The following is a 21,198-nucleotide window of genomic DNA, read 5'->3' as shown; positions in this document are numbered from 1 at the left end:
ATTCTAAATACAATGTTCAATGTTCAGTGTGCAAAATGGAGATGGAAGTCTTTTACCCGAAAACCTCACCGATTGATTCAGCTTTTAAAATTGTGTTAATGTTGAGTTCGGAAAGACGTTACTCATTCAGTATTCCTTGATGGGTAACAAACAACATCTATTTTGAATTTCAATCCTTTACGGAACGGAAAGTGCAGACAAGGAGTTTCCCCGCCATTATATACGACCGAGTAGGAGTAAGTAGTGTTGCATATGATCTTGACCCGTATGGAAATTCATCGCTTGTCAGTCTTACAAACGAATCAGCTCAACCTATAAACAGGTACCAGAAAATAGTATTTCGCATTCCCTTCTTCTCTATGAAATGGACCGTGTTTAGTTGATAAATATACATACAAACTTCCTTGTTTATCAGTGAATATTTTCCGAATAACATTAGGTACCAACCCAGGAAGACATATAAGTGGTCAAGGAATTTTAAACTTGTTTACTTATTTTCACATTTACTTTAGTGGCGTGATCGAAGTTACGCGGAAGTTTATGCAAATTACTTAACTGTACATATATCTTCCTCAGGAAGAAAGTTTGATTTAGATACCTCTTTGTTCAATGACACGGAACTAAAAAAAAAAGGAACTTCGCACACAGCATGAAAATAAACGTTTGAGTCATCGTGTTGACGTTGGCATAAAATGGATGTATTCTTAAAATGAGCCACGTTATGATGTTGACGATTGCGAACTTGTTTTAAAGTCCACCTTATTTCTTTATGACGTGGCGTCAAACTCATTGTTGCATAAAATTAAAGTTGACATGCTGGAAGCAACTTCCCATATATTCTGTTAAATGATTCGAAGCGATGCTCGCAAAACTTGCAAAGCAATCAAAGATCGTGTTTTTTCAGCGGAATCACGTTTTGCGAGTGTGCAGTTGTTGTAAAATCCAATGGAATTTCGGAATCTCATGAAAAATAATTGCTGCCGAATGGGAAATTTAGTACTGCCTGTTTTCGCCTGCCTAATTTACAGATGTATTGAATTTTGCAATTTTATTTCGCTTTATATAATTATATGCTGTTTTCGTTGTTGCTTGTTGATAAGAAATTCGGCAAGACTGGGGGACTTCCACACAACCCCTAAATTAATTATCTCTACAGTCTCTGTTCAAAGGAAATAATCGGGGGATAAGTTTTATATATTTCTTCTCAGTCCATATGGGCTCCAAAGCTCTGAGCTTTATGCAGCTCAGAGCGACCCGACCTTCGGAGCGTAGGCCTTAAAGTTTTCATAGATCTCGCTGCCATCGTAGACATCTTATATTTTCCTGTTTAAAATGGAAAGCAAAGGACGTCTAAAAGATTAGAGCCTGCGCAATACATAGAAACCAAACAACAGAAAAAAAGAAATCAGTGTTTTCCACTTTTATTCAAAACTCCGCTGGCCACATTACGAGAGGAACATTTTCTTGAAAACATTCGCCTCTCGCCCTCAGGCCCTACTTCTACCCCCCTCCCTGATAAAACAGTTCATTGCACACAAGAATGCAGTTACAAGTAAAGCATTCACAGTGATGAATAGAAAAAAAGGACGTTGCTAATTAGGATGAAGGTCATAAAACTACATCTTTTCCTTTTCTACAGTTAAAATTACTCAGCTCCTGGGGATGAGCTCAATGGTAAAATACAGACTCACGTTCTGAATATTGAACAAATTAAAGATAAAAATTACTTAAAGAAAGTGACGAACTCCATTACATAACTTTGAAATCGATCATTTTGTTTCATGTGAAAAATTACTTTCAATCCTCACTGATGTGGTTTAAACTTTCACTAAGTTGCATGCTTTAGGAATACTGTAAAAAAGTTGGATGAATTCTTGAATGAATCCTTGCTGTAGAGTGGCAAAGACATGCAACTGTCTGTGCGTGCAAAGATTATTTGGCAGAAATGTCGCGAAACTCAGGATGGATCTCAAAATGTCTTGGTTGGCAGCGGCGAGGCTGCATGAACAGTGCACCCTTATAGTTATACGTCGTGAAGCCTCGAGGTGGGAAGCGTGTCAAATTTTTTCCTTTCTTTATTGGTGGGCATCTTGTTGGCCCACGTCGTTCCGCGCAGTTGTCATCTTTAGAGAACATCTGACGAACTTGATCGCTAATGGCGTCCCGACCAGCTCTGAGAAAGAGACAAGTCAAAGGATTTTAAGTGACGTTTTTGTTGGCATTGTCGCTATCGTTGCAGCTTAAGTTCCCTTATATTTTGAGATAGGGGACGGACAACTCTTTACCCACAGGCAAGCAAAACATACCACACAAACTCGGCCCTTTTACTACTTTTCACCTGCGCCTTCAAACAGTGATTATCCGTCATGGCCTACATCAAATTTTAAACTGTAAGAACTGTAATTTTTGTGTTGTTCTATCATTAATTCTACGTAGACAGGGCTTTTTTTTCATCTTCTGGGGGTTTGGGGAGCCCCCCTCAATAACTGTACTCCGCGACTATTAAAGCTATGACAATGACACTTCGAAGGATAAATAGTGCGTCCGAAATGTTTCTTTTTGAGGTCATATGACGTTGTTATTACGTCATGATTGCCAGATGGCGGCCATCTTGGATTTCTGGATTTTCCCAAAAACTTCAGAAAAGCGCCAAAATTGAACGAAACGTAATCAAAACCAATAAAGGAACATTAATATGAATTACAAACGTGGGAAATACAATGAGAAAAGTAATATTCTTCATTTTAAAAAGTAATTTTGAAAATACAGCTTGTCAAAAAATGGTTGCCATGGTAACATCAAAGTCAATGACCACTAGCCGACCACATCAAATTGTTCCAGGATAAATGTGTGAAAAGTTATTCAGGTTGTCAGGTTCAGTGTCGCCAATGGCAAAATCCGCCCCCCCTCCCACCCCTATGAATGAATTGTCTTCTACTACAGAATCTTGAGCACCTTGGAGAGCGAGAAGATGAACCGGTATACCCATGTAATTTGACAATGTGAAACTTCCAAATGGAATGGTTTCTACTGAACAGAGGTGTAAGGGCACATTTCATTAGAGTGATTTACATTTTAAGTTACGGATAACAATCGAATCGGCACTCTCTTCAATATAAAAAACTACCCCCACCACTCATCCCCCTCTCCGCCCCCCCCCCCCCCCCAAAAAAAAATGGGTTACATGTTGTTTTTGCTTGCAACATTAGGCCATGCATGAGCTCATTTTATTTCACTCGTTTCTCTAAGGCTTGAATTGTGTTCAACGCTGCCTTTGAAATTCCTCGTAACATTTGCCTCTAGTTAGTGGGTTGTCAGACTAAAATTCAAACAAACTTACTTGGAGACCTCAGCTGAGGCATTCTTGCATAAACGAGGAGACCTCTCTCGAAATTTTTTCCTCTCTAACTCCTGATCATTATCGAAGACTGTGCTTTTACTGAGGTTGCTCAAAAAACCCACCACAACGTTACGATCTGAAAAAGAAGGGTTTTTTTTTAAGAAGGTGTTTGAATTTTTCCTTAAAACATTTTATCACACGAAGAAGTGTTTTGAATAATGAATTAAGGCCAATGCGCTTCAAAAAGAATCCAGATCTGAAGGTGTATTAAACTTTTTTCAGTATACGTTCCTGGCCACTTTCGAGACACTGAATGCTTTCCTTTTGGTGAGACGTCAAATGGAGCAGTCCCTCACACTGGCAATTTTTCAGAAAAAAGGAATAGCTTCAGACCTATTCCTCTTTTCTCGTTTTTAACTAAAAGACCGGAATATCACTGAACCATTATCCTTATCTCACTTTGGCGTACCATACTCCTTGGTGAGATACGTAGTAGTGAAACTTTACTTCAACATAAAGCCAAAACGAAAAAGGCGACTTTAATATCTCCACCAAAATTTCAACCGATCATGCCGCTTGAATATCAAGTCTCAAGTCCCAAACAGTAATTACAATACACACACAGAGGGTGGTCTGCCTGTGCTAATAAGGGCAAAACTAAGTATACCTGTCTCATTCTGATTTTTAAGCCACTGGTGAATAGCGGGAATTGCTTCAGGAAGAATTGTGTTCGCCAAACTCTTCAAAGAGAAAACAGACAAGTAAAAGTGAATGTCTAATTTTAAAGCAAGTGAAGCTGTGTGAATTTTTTCCTTAGCCAACAGTAACGTCTTACCTTTCCTAAATATCCGCGGTCCCCAGCGTCGAGACAGCTATCAACCATGATTCTTTCTAAACATCACAAAAACACAAATTCACTTGGTTTAATAATCGCGCATGAGAGAGAGAAGAACGTTTGTTTGGTTCTATCTTTATCTGGTATGTTCCAAACCCGCCATTAACTTTCTTACAGTAGCTGTTACGTTTTTTGTCATTTCAATGTTTTTCTATTGGTTTTGATAATTATTGATCAATTGTTGTGGTTGTCCTGAATTTTGGGGGAAATTCAGAAATCTAAGACAGCGGATCCAAGATGGCCGCCATGCGATTCCCACGTAATATTGTCTTCACTTTCCCGTGAGGACTGTAAAGAAACATATTTGGACGTGGTACCCATCTTCCCAGTTTCATCGTCATACTCCAATACCCTCGAAGTTAACGAGGAGGAGCAGAATCCGCCTCTCCCTCGTGCCCCGGTCACAGAAGACGAAAACGAGTCCGGTATAAACGGTGTTAAGTTCCCTTGTTACACTTACGCAGTACATAGCAGTACATTGCATTTTGCAGCAAAGTTTGATTACGACAATTCCACTTGTTCTTCTCTTGTACGGCTAACTTTAATTTGCAACAACTAACTCTTACCCTTTGAAGAAGTTTTTCCGACCAATGAGACGTACTTCTGTCCTGCGTCTTTTGACATGCATATATGTGGCATAATTTGCTGAAAAGAAACAATACAATCCCCCAGTAAATGTTGTACAATAATCTTCCGAACGACTTCAAAGATTATTTTTACTCTCTATGGATGTTGGTGTTAATGATGATGGCGATGGTAGTGGTATTCGTAATAGCCATATATATAACTTTCTAGAGCGCATTATTAGTGCCGAAATGATCAAGCACGCTTTAAAGAAAAAAACTAAAAAATTAATATAGAAAACAGAAAGGACTGCCAAAAATTAAAGGTCTGAAAAACACCGTGAGGAAGACCAGGAGCCCATCACTAAGTGCCTCTGTATTAGATACAAGAGTCAACTCTTTCCCCCAGTAGATTTATTTTTCGGCCTGCTTTTCTTGCGCAAAAAGGTATGCCGTATGAAAATTTAATTCTCATCACCCTTCTTTGATTAGGCATTTGAACTGTGGGGGTGTGCGCTTTCCAAAGGCCCCCTGAGACCCGCTCTAAAAGTAATCTACTTAGGAAAGGGCTAATAGCTTCATAACAAGGGTTGAACTGAAAGAGGGGAAGGGAAGGGGACCAGTATTCTGAAGCCTCTGATATAAAACGTTTCTAACTCGTAAGCGGGTAGGCCAACAAGCCGGATGTTAGACTAAATCAATCCTATCGATCACAAAAATTGAATTAGCTTGTTTGAGGTTTCCTTCGATAAGTACTTTTGCGTGCAGATCTTATCCTGTGCAACTGAAAACAACAACAGCAACAACAACAACGACAACGACGGTATTAGATCGAAGGTAGTGTAACTTACTCTGGCCTGAGAATTGGCTACTGTCTCCTTTTTGGATTTTCTTTCAAATTCGGCCCGTTGAAGAACCCTAGGCCCTAGCCGGTAAAATGAAAACAAATATAACGAAACGTTATGTGAACTCCCAATGTTTATCAATATCTTTGCCTTATTGGCAGACAAGGCAACTATTGCCCCATTCACACCAAGGCTTAAACACGTTTAAACGGCTGTTTAGTTAAACACAGTTTAAAGTTTGTTGCTTCACAAAAGCTGCTTTTGGATTTTTGTCGACGACAGATTTAGCACAAATGAAAGCATAAGTTAAAGTTTACTTGAATCCTATGTCAAAGCCAATGTTTCAGCTTTCTGTTACCAATTTTCATTTTGTTAAACCTGGTTTAATTAAAAATGTTTTGTTGGTGTGAATGGGACGTAATATACACAGTAGTTTGAACTCAAAAGAAACCTCTCGCACTAAATGTTATACGTTTGAAAAGATAAACTACCAATTATTTTGATGTGCCTTCTTTCGCTTCTATGCAGACGTTCTGCGCATCTCGGGATGGTTCGAGAAATGGCAAATTCTTAACGAAAGTGCCTACCCATTCAGAGGTATTTTTCGCGCTTTATGACTATGCGCAAAGACAAGAATTTAGCGTCGATTTTGAAAAACAAAAAGTATTTTAAAGCTTTTCAGAACTATTGTTACATTATTATCTCTACAAAATTCATGGCTACCCCCATTTTTTCGGGGTGGGGAATTTCATTGTCCCTTGCTACGATTTGCTTTATCCGCATAGTCATAAATTGTGCATAACACCTTTGTATTAGTAGGCACCGTGCTTAAAATAATCGTTCTTACTTGTTGGATAGCGAGGCACCATCGGGCTGTTGTCCTGACAAAGTTTACGTTTGTCAATATCTGTATCTAAAAGAAAATGTCTCCATCAACCTCAATAACAATAAAGATGACCTGATAAAGATAAGTACAACGATAGGGAGTTCGAGAGAGAGAAAGAGAATGAGAGTGACAACGGGAAACGATAATGATAATGATAGGGCTACACGACTCACGTTGAAAAAATTGCAACCCACATGGCTCACGTGCGCGATAAAAGTTGATATAAGATAATGTCTGGGAGTTGCACTGAGCAATGTATTTGTTCAATAGCGTGTCGGATGACAATCGGGTGCCTGGGGTTCGAGCCCGGTATCTCAGGACACTACCTTCAAAGCTCCCTCATACCTGTGACTTTGCTGTATCCAACTTATACTGACAAAAACAGCGAACTACCTAGGAACCAGATTGTTCGGCGTGGCGTTCGAGTTAAGAGAGAGAATGAAAAATTCACCGTCGTGTGTTCACGTTCTCTACAAGACCTTGAATTCGGTCATTTCTCGTTGTTGTTTTGCAGAGGACGGTAAAGAATGTAACAAAATTTAAAACGCACGTGCAGGGCAATTGTTTATCCTCAAATTGTTTCGTGGCGTCGCCGTCGTCGTTGCTTAATTAGGGGCTGTTTACATGGAGGTAGGAAGATCCTAGCACTAGGAAGATCCTAGAGGGCAGATCATCCTAGCGCCATATGTTTTCTCTATTCAGTTTGCATGCTAAAAGTTGTACTTGGCCCTAGCGCTAGGATCTTGCTAGAAAAAGCAACTTCCTAGCCGAGAGATAGGAAGATCCCCAGTAGCACCATGTAAAGTACTTTCGCTCGGAAGATCCTTGTACTAGGGACAAAAAGAACAAACATGGTGGCAGCCGGGCGTTTAGCTGCTCAAGGCCGAAAGTTATTCTTCTTTTCCTTCGCCACTTCGTAACCACTTCGGCCGAAATTTTGCGTGTAAAGCAAACAAAAAGATTTTCCGCCTTCTCGGATCTTCCTAGTGCTAGGATCTTCCTCCCTCCATGTAAACAGCCCCTAAGTTCCCTTCGACGGCGAGGGTAACGAGGACAATAAGTTTAATGGAAAAATTTGTTCTGCACGTGCGTAATATATATTTTGGAACATTTCTTAGTACGCAAAACAACAACGTAAAATGATCAAATTCAGTCAAGGGTTTTTATAACTTGAACGCCGTTCCTTTCAACAGGTGCAAAGGACAAGAGGAACACTTTATATTTAGTTAAAGTAAGCCTTACTAGTTCTCCCCACGTAGTCATCATAAAACCGCTGACTTGTCTCTACATCTGATAAGTTTAAGAATGTTTTAACGGTGTCATTTGTACGCGTTTTCTGGCGAGGCATCGGCTTGGAAGGAATCCTCCAGTCTAGAAACCTCTGTGAAAGGAAGATTTCAGTCAAGATAATCAGTGAGGGAAAATTACTATTTTTAACTTTATTCAGTGAAAGAAAGAGAATCTCAGTAAAAGAAATGGTACAAAACTGTTCTTAGATAGGTCTGAACTGTCAGTGTTGAAGCACAATGAACCGCTGTCGACAAAAGTAAACGAGAGGACTGATTTGCGATTGATCTTTTTCAATGCCAGTATACTGCTATTTCAATTAACGTTGTCGGATCAAAGTATAAAGCTATAAGACCAGACCTCAAGATTTTGTGGATTTTTTTTATGAATAAGTTCATCAAAATCAGCTATGCCTCGTCCGCCCAGTGATGATATAACGGGCGAGCCATTTGGATGAAAGAAATGTTAGCCAGAATATCAAATGGATGAGGTGGCAGCCTCTTTGAAGATGTCTTTAAGCTTTAAGCTTTGATCTGACAACGTTAATTGAAATAGCTGTATAAACGAGACTGAATCGTGTAAAGTTGAGCCTTTGGAGTGTTTATTCAAATTACAGTATAAATAGAAGCGTTTCTTGTGATTAAGTGCATAAGCAGCGAGATTAAAATACTAAAGTCAAATGCACCTGAAATACTTTTTCAGATTTTCAAAAATGAAGACAGAGATCTTGAATGCCATCTTTTAATTTAGTGATAATAAAACTTTTAGACATCATTTAAGTACAGGCAACATCCCCGTTACTCCAATGTCATTTCCTTACCGTATTCTAGGTCAATTGTAATTTCTTTCTCAGCCCTATATATAACTTCTTGTTGACGAGTTATTATTATTTTTTCAGTTACAACCTGGCTAGATTAGCATGCAGCGTGCCGTTTCAAGGTGGTTTCAGACTGTCCGATCAGTTAACCTTTATCTTTATTTTAAATGTTTGTCAAATGTTGTGTTTTTAACACAAAAATCAACCTTAAATTGTACATAGTTCTTTTATGGCCTCAGCTTCTCAATTATTTGCCTATCAGCGCATAAAAAATATGAGACCAAGAAACTTCTGCTCGCAGCGTCGGGTTTTGTCCTGAGACAAAAAAAAAATTGTATCCTCACCTGGGATGGGTGTGGTCGATTTCGTCTGGTGCCAGAACAAGGTCTAGGTGATGCTGGCTTCCCTTCCTTTTTCGGGAAGTCAATCGAGTACGAAGTCGTTCCAGTACTCTTTTCGCACCTAGGGTAAATATGTCTTGAAGACTCGTGAATCCTTTTACGCTCTTGCGCCAATAGACGTTCGGAGACCTCTTCTAATGCTGTGGCCATTTTGAGTGGCGAAAGTAAAAAGAAGAATTAAAAAAAGTGGAGCCTAATTATTTCGCCATGATATGCTGAACAACAACGCTCTTTTTGCGTATTAGGTCATAATATTGATTTGAACGTCACCATTTCTATTAGAATGCCATTAGAAATTACCGAAATTACCCATTCTGCTTCAACCTAGTTCCCAGCTCTTTTTCCTTGTAAGTAATGAGTGGGGCCGAAAAGCCCTGGGAACGAATATAGCCGTCGACCTGACACAGCGTTTCCCTTTCACAAGACTCAAAAGTGATTTTTTTTAGTTATCGATAGTGTTTGATTCGAACATTGAAACAATTCACAGTACTGTTTTGAATTTTAATTTGTTACATTGTTTCAGGTGACGTTTGTAGCAAATAAACATAAACAACGTGGCAAAAGAGGCAGACACGCCCGCGTGTGGTTATTGTCAGCGGCTAACTTCAAGACCATAATACATTTTCCAAAATGGACGCCGCAAGAGTCGCCTCCAAATACTTCGTCCAAAAAATTAGTCTCTTTTCTGAAGTTTCGGTGAGTTGCCACACGCAAAGAATGGTTTCGTTATCAGGCAGTATGATAAATGTGTATTTACTTGGCGTTTTAGGTAAATCTAATCATAGGAATCGTGTCCATCGTGGTCGTTTTGTTTGCGTTATATTTCTGGAGGAGGTTATTACGCAAAAAGGGTAAGCACAATATTGGTTGATTCTGCCCCGTTGTTTGATATCAAACTTACGTCCATGATATATCTATGTTATATTTATTTCACCTTATTAGTTTTTATCAGGCGGTGTGATATCGTAAGAATTTACTGACTTAACCAATTTTCTTCGTAGTCGAAGTCCCACATGAACCTCCTGCTTCCCCGAAACCGAGGTTTCGAAAACGAGATAAAGTTATATTTTACGGAAAGAAATATCTTCGTAAGGTGAGTTGCCACCGATATTGCCTTTAACATTTATAGTGATTTGGTTTTTAATCAACAATATTACCATAGGTAAATATCGTACTATCGATTGAGCTTTAATTTCGTACTCTTGACTTCATGCGGTAAAACCGCTCTCCCTCCGGCGAATGATGGCATAAGAATCCATGATCAGTCGAGTTGAAACACTGCTTCGTTTAGTTATCCGCGTGCAGTTTTTAAAGCAAACTGTACATCTGCTATCTGTTGAAACAACTGTAGGGAAATCAGGTTGAGAGAGTGTTTATGTAAATCATAGCCGGAGCTTGAAGTTGCATGTTCATTTGGTGGAAGTGATTGTTTTGGTGAAAAATCAACATGAATCATTGCGACGAAGGAGATAAATTACAATTAATGGGCACTTCAAAGCTCCAAGTAGTACTGGTGAATGTTTTAATTTTATTTAAGCCAGGTTCCAATTATTTGTGCGAAAAAGCACAAGAATAAACAAGCTTACATGTATTGTACCTGTAATGTCAACACCAAAGGAGTAACCTCATCCCCAGTGTCCTCTCTCTTACTCCCTTAAGAAAAGACCATGACTACTCATGACAAAATGTCTCCTCAGTCAGGGTACCTAGGCTTGCTCTGTTATTTTGTTTATCTTCCCAGAACTCAGAACAGATTCCAAACAGGCATGATATAGCAAGAGAAATGCAGTTAATTTGGTTTATTGTTATGTTATGGCCTGCAAATGCTAAAGTTAGCTAGTGATTTTTTTTAAATGCTCAAAGGACCAAAGGTTGATGCTTAATTCTGCAACTTGAATCAAAATTAATGATCTACCATTCCCAGAAATTACACCAAAAATATCAGTGTTAAATTTAGGCTGTAAACTACATGTACTGTACAGTAGTAAATACATCTTTGTTCTATAGATAAATACAAAATTATTGAAATTTCATTAATTTTACAAGGAGTTCAATTATAATTCTTCTAGTAACAACATTATCTTTCATCACAATCATTAGTTTTACCAATCACAATAATTGTTCTGGCCAATCACTATAATTTACTGTTACACTGTAGTATTAATATTATTTCACATTTAGTCACTACAAAGTGGTTCCTTAAAATCACATGGGGGTACAGACACTGCAGGATTTTTTGTACATAATTTTTCTAAACATTGAGTATTAGAAAGCTCACTGGAGGCAGCCAACTCTCCTTGTTTTCCCGGGAGTCTCCAAGTTTTTAATCAAATTTCCCGGTCTCCCGGTTAGAGCACCAAATCCCCTGGGAAATGCCTTCCGTGGCCTTTTTCAAATTTTTTGTCATTAATTTCGTTATTTTTGAGATGTCAAGAAGGAAAATAAAACAAGAACTGGATTTAGTGTTCTTATTTGAGCTGTTCTCGATGGGAAAACGTAAAACAGAGCAATCAAATTGATATATATTTAATGAGTATCGTAATTGGTCAGAAATCAACCAATCAAAGTGCACAATACATGGTAGGTTAATGCTGTTCTAACCGAGAGATGTCGGGAACATTCAGAAGGCCTTCGGGTGATTTTCAGAGAGACTATTCAGACATTGTCAAAAATGACATTCCTATAATGCAAAGATTTCTAGACATCTCCAGATTTTTGTACTCCAGGGTTTGGCAGGCTGGTACATGTATAAATACACACAAGAAGCTAAATTGGTCGAAAGACAGAGGGGAAAGTGTTGAACATGGGAGTACTAGGTGTCTTTCAGCCCTTCCACCTTTTTTTAACCGGAACTTAATAAATGGCTGTTCTCAAATAAGATGCATGATCTGATGGAAATTAAAACTTTAACAGGGTCAGGTTTAGGGGTCCATAAACTCACCATAATGATTACATTATTTAAGTTTGAACAAACTGCCCTCTAGAATCATTTGAATTCTCCCCCAAATTTGCTTGCATTATGGGGGTTAAGCTTTCAGGCCGCAACTGTATTTTCCCTATTTGGGACTTATTTTTCAATTAATAATACATTTATTTTGTTAATTCTGGGACAAAACTTAGACAAGGCAAGTGCCTTGTCTTGCCTCGTGCTGACTACTGCCCTGCTTTAGACCCTGAGGTACATGTACCATGCTCCCCTACAGGATACAGGAACACAGGCAGTGAACAATGAATTTACCTCTAACTTATAATTATTTTCTGTTTGTGTGTGTGGTCTCTATCTCCTCTACAATGCACCAATATGGAAATACATGGCCTTCAAATCTCTTCCATCACTAAAAACGTCTTGAAACAGCAGCTATAGAATGGTGATCTGGACTGTCCACACAGTACTTACAAACATGTACATAATAAATGTTATGCAATTGTATGATAATTTTATGATACATTTTTCCAGTAATGGACAAACTACATGGAAATAATGTTTTGTTTTGTTGACACTTACGTGAAGTGATATTATTAATGTTTACAGGTGAAACAGTTATCTCAACCAAAGGATGAGGGATACAGGAGAACTATCAGAAAAAGACAGAAAGTTATGTTTAACTTTGGAAAGGAGTAAGTGACAAGTAACGATATAAATACAGTATGTGCAGTTGTATACACTTGAGATTCTACAATAGCAAACATTCACTTACAAGTGCTATTTACATTTACAACACGTAAGCCTACATATATAGCTTTAGAGCTGTTTTAAAATAAAATAACATTCATTCATTTCCTGGTAGGGACCTTATCAGGATAAGGAAAATAGCATCCTTTTCAGGATCCCAAATAAGAAATATGTAATTCCAAGAAAAAATTCCATTCCTCCCACCCCCACCCCATCAAAGATCATTGGAAATTTGTGGGGAGGAGGAAGTTGGGATGCGAGCTCTTAAATCCAAATGTTAACTGTAAAGTTAAGGTGCATGAAGTTAATTTTTCTAAGCTGAATAATTATTGTAATTACCGGACTGGTCAGGGAGTAAACTCTAAGCAGTAAACCCTCTATGGAGGACGTATGATCAATGTTTTCTTGGGTAACACATTCTGGAAAATATACATCCTTCCCCGCTACTTCTCAACAGAAGGGAATGTTAATTGCAGGGAAGGAGGGGGGGGGGGGGTTAGGAGGATGTCTTATAGGTCAAAAAATTAAACTTCTGAGGGGTAGTGTTGTTATTTTATAGGAGTGCATATTCTAGTTATAAGAATCCTATGGCATGTTATGTTAATACAAATAGGATTTTGATTGATAGCATATCCTAGGTTAGATTGCAGTGTAGCTTTTCTACATACATGTATTTAATGTAGCAGGGCTAGAGGATATCAACCCATGCCAAATTTAATGTAAATTTTATCCTCACATTTATCAGATGTCTATATCCACTTTAATATGACAGACAGTTGTTGTTTTAGTGGTTGCCACTGGCATATTTCTCTAGTAAAATACATGAAAAGCTGTTAGTTGTAAAAGATAGAGCTTACATGTAACGCAGTGCTCACAGTACATCTGTTGAAATATTAAATGCTAGTACTTTGTGAAAGGTTAACCGAAGAGCTTTTTGGTGGTTTAAACCGTCCAAAATAAGTGCATACCATACAGCATACTGGGGTATGTGTAGTGTTATACTTAGTGTTATAGTCAAATTTTGTAGTACCATTTTGAATGCACTAGTTACCAAGTGGGCTGCTGTGTGTGTGTAACTTCCGACAATTTTTTTTGTTTAATTTAATACATGTATATTATTTGAATGAGTGGAAGTTTCTGTAGTTATATGACCTGGCTTGCTTGACCATTTTTTTTTTAAATTGAAAACATAATTTTGAGACCTTTCCAATACTTAGCATTGCAACAGTTCTGAGTAGCATAAAATGTGTTTAATTAATTCCTTGGGGTGAGGCCTTAAAATGTGAATTAAAAGAAAACTAAAATTAGTATTCCTAAATACCAGTCATGAACAATACACCACCTGTTAATATTATCACAAACTAGCTTCCTTGTGTAAAACATAGAAGTTAAATGCAATTAATAATTAATGGGCCTGCCATTAGCAGTCTGGAAATACCTGTAAAGTGCAGAGCTTTTTTGAATACCTTTTGCATGCAGAAGAAGTGGGCTGCATTGTGTTAGAAACCAGCTATTTCCTTGCTTTGTGGACCTTTACAAGCTGTTGTACATGCCTGTAGCAGATTGCTTATAAAGATACAGTGTTACTGGATCGGTTAAGCTATGAAGACGGCCAAGTACAGTGTAGTAATCCAGAGGCCTTCAGTTACTCTGTAAATCTATGGAATCCATTCCAGATTTCACTTGGGACGTATTCAGTACTTGCTTGGATTTTAGTGTTTTTGAAAACTGTGTTACATGGCCTTTCAGGTGAGGGTGTAATTTTCCATACCGTTTTTGTTTACTAACCATATGTATATAACTGTTCAAGTACACATTTTGACATGCAAAATGCTGTAGTTGGTTTACTCCATTACAAATTATGGGAATTGTTGTTGCCTGAATGAACATGACTGTACAGCAGTAAGCTTTTTAACTAAGGGACTACACTGTACGTATACTTTGGATGACAAAAGTGTGGTTGAAGTGGTTGTGTATTTACGTGTCATGTCACACTACAGTGGTTATTGCCAGTGTTATTACTACAAAATCTGTCATTGATAATTGTTCACATTAGATTAAATGAGAATTTGCAATGCAAAACAACTAGCTGTTGGCACTCTCCCTGCATGTAGACATGTATGAACTTATTTCTGCAAACTAAAATCAACATGTTTGTTTAAGAAGGTACAGCTGTACATGTAACATTACATACATACAGTGTAGGTGCTAACTATAACAACATCCTGGGGTAAAGTCTAATATTACATGTGCAGCTGTATTTTACTATTTAAAGGATAAGGTGACACATACATGTACAGTACTGCTGTATAAATTGAGCAAGGCAAAAATATTTGGAATAGTCAGCATGCCCCCCCCCCCCCCCCCCCCAAAAAAAAAAAAAAAATGAATAAAATAAAATAAATATAAATGATAGTAAGCTTCTACACTATAGTCCAAGAAATATTTTTATTGCTTTTAGCAGCCTGCGCAGTAAAAATGACCAAAAATAATTGGAAGTAGTAAGCGTGTTGTTTTACAATGTTGCCCTTTCGCAGTAAAATGGTCCATTCCTTTTGGTTCAATTTTCCAGATTTTAAATTTTGACTGAACCCGGCATGTTTCCTAAGTATTGTTCTTTGATAATAGACTATTGAACATTGGACTAACACTACTCTTTTGTTAAAAAACAGTACTACCAGTCCCTGAGATGTGTAAGAAATTGATTTTTTTAAAGTGTGTTTTTTAGCGATAATGAAGTGAGTGAAACATCTGAGCAGGAGGCAGTTTTTGTGTGTGCTAACTAGTGTACGTTTCGCTATCTAATACGTTATCCTAGTCTCAGTGTAGTGTACTTGTGCACATGTAGTTGTTGGAACATTAGACAATAATTGGACGATTCGTGGTGCAAGGCTAGCTTGATCCCTGTAGCTGCCAGGAGATTGTGTTAAATTAGTCTCTCTATATTTATTTATCTCTCTTTCTATCCAGACCTGTGTATAAATGGGGGACTTAAAGGCCAATTGAAGGGTCTGGTGCAAAATCAACATAAGTGATGATTTAGCCTTAGCCTTGGCCTTGGCCTTTTCCATGTTTATTTAAGCTTGTTAGTTACATATGACGTAAGCATAAAAGCTGAACCAACTGTTAAGTGATGTTTGAAATCACTTAACAGTTACACTGTAGTTCAGCTTTTAGGCTAAAGCCATAATCTTGTTGGGAGAATTTGAGCCCTCAAATCACAAAGTAGACATGGAACTATGTTTTTGACATACTTGTATTAGAACCTGTGTGTCTGTATGCCTGCCAAATTAGAGCAAATTCAAAGAAATTTCGATGACAAGGACAAATCATTACGTTGGTTTTGCACTGGGCCCTTTAATTAAGACAGTGCAACTTTCACTTAGTGTGTGTCTGTATGCATCATGCAAAAAACTCCAATCATTCACCATTGCCTACATTATGCCTATGATTGTTGTGCATGTGGGATGTTAAAATATGTTGTTTCAACTTTATTTTTGTGTTGTGCACGAGAAGATGTACAGCGTAGGTCTAGTTTATGTGAAGCAGTTATTAATTTTTTGTACCATAGATGTAGGTTTGTCTTAAAAATGTGGCATACAATAACAGCTAAATTGGCCATAGTAAAATGTTGATGGAAAGTTTGTGATGGATTACCCTGGGTGCCAGAGACTTTTCATGCGCAGTTTCCGGTTTCAGTCAAGTCTTTCCCACCATGTGTGAGAAAAAAACCTCTGGTACCCAGGGTAGTGATGGGTTAGCATCCCATCCTTTGTGCTACGTTAAAACAGGTTATTTAAGTGCCACCAAGTGCTCAAAAGAGTGTTTCATCCGATTTTCAAACACCTTGAAGTTGGTTTTAAAAAACTTGGCTGTGCCTCAATTTTTTCAAACCACTTGTTGGTGTTTGAAAGTTAGATGAAACACTCTTCCTCGTGTTTGATACAGTGTATATTACATTAAAATTGTTGTTGCTGTTGTGAAAGTGTCTTAAGCGTGACGTTTTTCTTTTTCTATTAAGGCTTTTAAGATTTGATGACAATGAACCAGAACGACAGCTCAAGCAGCCTCCTGCTGCTTTCCTGGAAGCTGATTTGGCTGAGGTAAGACTCATATAAATTCTCCTTACGTGTGCCATACATTTGCTGTAGCATGTGTAAAGAGAATATCGATTTCTTCATTTAATGATCACATTCAAGCCAGCTAGCCACATGACTAGGCTACTTAAATCATTTTAATTTATTTTTATTTATATTTTTGAATTTACAATTTGTGTTTAATCTGGTTTTTTTTTGTAAAAGAAGTTAAGATGAAGTAATGATTGTTCATTGAAGAATGTCCCAATAAAATGTTGCCAATACCATCTGGTTTAAATTTTTTTTGAAAAAATAATGCTTGTGTGTGTTGTTCTCCTGTGCCTCATGTGCAAAAATCTTTCACAAAAAGTGACTCAACTTTTAATGGGTGTTGCGTTGTTTAGTAATCACAAATAATTATCATTTCCTTCTGAAATAACAAAAATAAGTTGTGTCATCTGGTTGATCTTTTTTCATGTAATCACAGCCACAAAAGGGCTAAATTGCATTTTGCTTAACTTAAGTAACTCGATTTGACCTTGTGATTTGAGATTGCATTTTGATGATCTGTTGCATCATTGTTGGGGGGTGGCGGGGGGGGGGGGGGGGAGAGAGTTGGTGGAGGGGCTGGGCAGAAGGGTGGGCTCTAAGATGGCAGATACAGTGTTTTCTAATAGTGTGTGCAATGTACCGACTTACTTGACTTACTTCCATGACCCCAGGGGGGAAATGGGCCAGTCGGTTTCCGTAATTAGCAATTTTTTACTGGATGGGGAGATTGGCCCCGTGCCCAACCCCCAACCTGGAGGGCCAGGGTTTTCTGTTAGGGTAGCCTTCTCTTAAAGCCACTACAGGTATATCCCGTTATTCTAAAGGTGCCAGATACTCACCTTATAAATGCTGTTGTCACTCAGCTGTAGTGGGACTGCATTACCAGGTAACCTTATGAGGAGGACATGTATGCAACAGCCAACTTGGTGGCAGAGCCTACAGTGTATGACGTGATGGGCATTTCCCACTAACTAAGCACACCTGGTGGCTCCAGTATACTCCACCAAGACCACTTACCACCCTTGGTGGAGGGGTTGGGCAGAAGGGTGGGCTCTATGATTGCACATACGGTGTCTTCTAATAGTGTGTACTCTAGAAGGGCCTGCCCTTCTGAATATTAATAAGCGAATCTAAAGTTTCGGGCCTATTTTCTAACTTTATGATTGCTGAGGATTTGACTTTTTTGTTCATCAAGGTGGATATTAATGAGCCCCGCCTCCCCCCAGAGGTGGTGTACATGCTAAAGAGTGTGAGGTGAGTACATGTGCATGTACTGTAGTTTCTTCTTCTTTTATTAATTTTTATTGACTTCATGTTTGAGTTCCTTACTAAAAGTCGAGAATTTTATAATCAGTGTATTTTTTTTCTTCATATTTTTAGGGTGTTTGGCCATTTTGAGAAACCTCTTTTCTTTGAGCTTTGCAAATATATCCAGACGAAGTTTGTACCGGCCAACACCCTTCTGTTCAGACCAGGCCAGGTAAGTGTATCAATGACAGAAGAAATACTGGACCACTGATGGTAAACTGCAACCAGCGCCGGGGTGGCCATTCTTAGGAGGCTTGAGGATCTTATCACCTGGGCCTGCAGCCCCTCCCCCCTCCCTCCTCCCTTTCTACTTAGCGAAACCCCTTCCCCCTTCTTTCTTAACCCTACTCGAATTCCAGGCCCACTCCAAATTGAAAACCAGATATGTACATGTACATTTAGGATGAGTTGTTAGTAGACTGCGAGCAGTCCTACTTTTCCCCTCAGATCGCGCGCGCAAAGCGACCGTAAAAGAGATTGCTCGCAGTATAAGTAGTTTACTGAAAAACAAACAAACAAATGCAAACAGACGTGTTGTACAGACATTGCTAACAGAGGCCTCTTTTCCGTTGTATTCGCTGAAGTGAAGGGCCCGTCATTTCAGCGAATACAGCGGAAAAGAGGCCTCTGTTAGCAGGGAACGCTGGTATTTGACAGATAAAAAAAAGCGAAACAAAAAAATATCTATTACTATAACAACGGAAAACGTAAAATCTGAACGAAATGAAACAAAACAAAAATAGCAACAAATAAACAAGTATTACGGCAACAGTTTAACAAGGTATTGGTAATAATGTAGGGGCTGACTTCCCAGTTGAGCAAAGAAATGCAAATTAATGAGTTAAATAAGTGATGGGGGTTTGCCGCCACGGCTTCTGTTACCTTTGTTTTTTTTTCTTTTTTGGCCTCAATTGTCTGGGGTTTTAAATGTAAAATTTTGCTTTTCCAATAGGCAATTTTTACGATGGCGTCATTTTACTACACATACCAGAATTCATTTCGTTTTCCCTTTCAAATTCACATTTTGTAATCCCAGTGGAGAGCAAAAAACAATAGCTCTAATTAGCAGGAGGAAATAAAAAAATTGAACGAATCTGGTACATGTAGTGAAATGACACCATAGTGAAAATGCCTTATTTAAGCAGGTCAAGATAAACCTTTATCACACGGCGGCCATGTTGAGTCTCAGGAGAATAAAAAAACATTGTTTTGCACGGCAAGCCTCGCACTGAATTTGCGTCTGGCCGAGGCTTGCCGTGCGAATTCCCCCGAGACTCAACATGGCCGCCGAGTGATGAGGGTCCATTAATCAGTGTTACTTGCCAGTACGTTATAAAGTAATTGACATAATGTTTGTGTTAAAATGGCACTGATTTATATCTTCCAGACTGACGACAGTATTTATGTGGTGCAAAGTGGAAAACTCTCTGTCTCTATAGTTGAAAAGGTCAGTCGGGTATTAATTATTTACACGTACAGTACATTTTTTCGTTTTCAAATTTTTACTTTTTTATATATAAAACAAATAAAATCTTAATTTTGTTGGCAACTTTATTCACGAAAGTTCAGGATTGCCAGGGCGTTAAGCACATCATTACATTCATGGAACCAGCCGGGACCTTGAATGTGATTCTGTATTATAATTTGTGTAACTTTGCCCTTGCCACATGCCAAGCCGCAGAGCACGTGTTTGGTTAAACTAGGAAACATTGTTGCAGACGCTAATGTTTCTCAGTTTAGCCGCACGAGAAACAAACGTTGGGACGGAAATCTTGCTTCACGAATGCAAGGAAATGTTTTTGAATCAGATCAAAAATAGTCTTTTTCGAACACGGATCCATGCAAACTTTTCTTCAGAAACAAACGTTTCCGATTTTAGCCAGCGAGGAAAGATTTTGCAACATAGCTCTTTCCCGGATCTCTTCCGACGGTTAGTCGTACATGTAGTTTGTTTGCGAGACATGTTTCCAAGTAAAGCCACCCAAGCAGCAAAACATTTTTGCCTAAAGCCGGCGACACACCTGGCGATTTTATACGCCGATCGCGGCGAATTTGATCGCCAGCGAAAATCGCAAGCGATTTTCGTCACCGATTGATGCGGACACACCTGGCGATTTTTTTCGCCGATCGTGGCGATGTGGCACGTCAACATTGTTCAACCTGATAGATTGACTTTACTGGCAATTCGCAGCGATAGCGTAGAAAATCTCGAGAACGGGCACTTTTGGCGAATGCCTGCGAATCGTGGCGATCGGCGAAAATCGTAATCACTGCACCGGGCACACCTGGCGATTTTCACCGATCGCGGCGATCGGCGTATAAAAACGCTAGGTGTGTCGCTGGCTTAAACATGCTTGTATCTTGCCGGGGCGCTTTCTTTTTGGGACTATCGGGAACTTAAACAGCGACGTCGGCAACTCCAACGAAAACGTCACCCGAAATATAACTATTTTATTTGTGCGACTTCGCAATTATTTCAAGTCATTCAAGTTTTACAGAGACGGCAAATTACCCAGGAACCAAATTGGTAAGCCGGTGACGTTCCAGTTCAAAAAGAAGATGAAACATTTACCGTCGTGCGTTCACGTTCCCCACAAAACCTTGAATTTGGTCATTTCACGTTTTTATTTTGCAGAGGACGGCAAACAAATGTACCAAAATGTAAAACGCACGTGCAAACCGATTGTTTTTCCTCATTTAACCTATTGTTTTGAGGCGTTGTTGTTGCCGTCGCCGTCAACGTTGCTTAAGTTCCCTTATTCCGGAATAGGAATACGCAGGATAGACGGTTTTCGTTGTTCATTTGGAATAAGCAGAATAGTATCCCTTTCATTTTGCCCCTGGTAGCAGATTGAACGGAATACAGTTTACACAGAATAATAGGAATTGTGTTCTTTTAGGAACTGATTTTCTGTCTAGAGCGATTTTCAATCGACTGTTGTAAACCCAAAACCAAAGTAATTACTCTGGCCAATCGCAACAGATGTAAACAACGCTATGAGCCAATCAGAATTCGAAGCAAATACATGTAACTGGCGCCAAGCGCGGGAAAACGC

At 38.8% G+C, this 21,198-nt stretch overlaps 2 protein-coding genes across 3 annotated transcripts in view; one reads left to right on the top strand and one right to left on the bottom strand.

The window, feature by feature from the left end:
• Window positions 1–1,405: 1,405 nt before the first annotated feature.
• Window positions 1,406–9,295, bottom strand: LOC146459878 (uncharacterized). The gene is made up of 9 exons (XM_085088672.1): window positions 8,978–9,295; window positions 7,772–7,910; window positions 6,491–6,556; window positions 5,650–5,723; window positions 4,802–4,880; window positions 4,176–4,231; window positions 4,008–4,080; window positions 3,341–3,476; window positions 1,406–2,173 (listed from the first exon to the last, which is right to left on the bottom strand). The coding sequence occupies exons 1-9, from the start codon at window positions 9,182–9,184 to the stop codon at window positions 1,933–1,935; spliced, it is 1,071 nt and encodes a 356-aa protein (XP_084944798.1). The 5' UTR covers window positions 9,185–9,295; the 3' UTR covers window positions 1,406–1,932.
• Window positions 9,296–9,643: 348 nt separating this feature from the next.
• Window positions 9,644–21,198, top strand: part of LOC146459875 (patatin-like phospholipase domain-containing protein 7) — a 50,423-nt gene continuing 38,868 nt past the window's right edge. The window contains exons 1-8 of one of the 2 annotated variants that reach the window (XM_085088646.1): window positions 9,644–9,730; window positions 9,804–9,885; window positions 10,036–10,127; window positions 12,567–12,652; window positions 16,729–16,810; window positions 18,030–18,088; window positions 18,215–18,314; window positions 19,530–19,589. In XM_085088646.1, coding sequence (XP_084944772.1) covers window positions 9,665–9,730; window positions 9,804–9,885; window positions 10,036–10,127; window positions 12,567–12,652; window positions 16,729–16,810; window positions 18,030–18,088; window positions 18,215–18,314; window positions 19,530–19,589 — 627 coding nt within the window. In that variant the 5' untranslated portion in view covers window positions 9,644–9,664. Of the gene's footprint in view, window positions 9,731–9,803; window positions 9,886–10,035; window positions 10,128–12,566; window positions 12,653–14,074; window positions 14,457–16,728; window positions 16,811–18,029; window positions 18,089–18,214; window positions 18,315–19,529; window positions 19,590–21,198 lie in introns of those variants that run through there. The other variant, XM_085088647.1, reaches the window with a different exon arrangement.

This window comes from Pavona decussata, unplaced genomic scaffold (assembly GCF_977016875.1).
Source record: "Pavona decussata unplaced genomic scaffold, jaPavDecu1.1 SCAFFOLD_215, whole genome shotgun sequence".
Taxonomy (NCBI): Eukaryota; Metazoa; Cnidaria; class Anthozoa; order Scleractinia; family Agariciidae; genus Pavona; species Pavona decussata.
The sequence above is the reverse complement of the archived record's forward strand: the minus strand, read 5'-3'. Positions and strand labels throughout refer to the sequence as shown.

Bases quoted from the DNA above. Each gene is read 5' to 3' on its own strand.
- LOC146459878 (XM_085088672.1), bottom strand. From the start codon at position 9,184: ATGGCCACAGCATTAGAAGAGGTCTCCGAACGTCTATTGGCGCAAGAG. The intron at 4,232-4,801 runs GTAAGAGTTAGT...TGTGATGTTTAG, and splicing joins CGGAAAAACTTCTTCAAAGG to AAAGAATCATGGTTGATAGC. The intron at 2,174-3,340 runs GTAAGTTTGTTT...TCTCTTTCTCAG, and splicing joins GCCTCAGCTGAGGTCTCCAA to AGCTGGTCGGGACGCCATTA.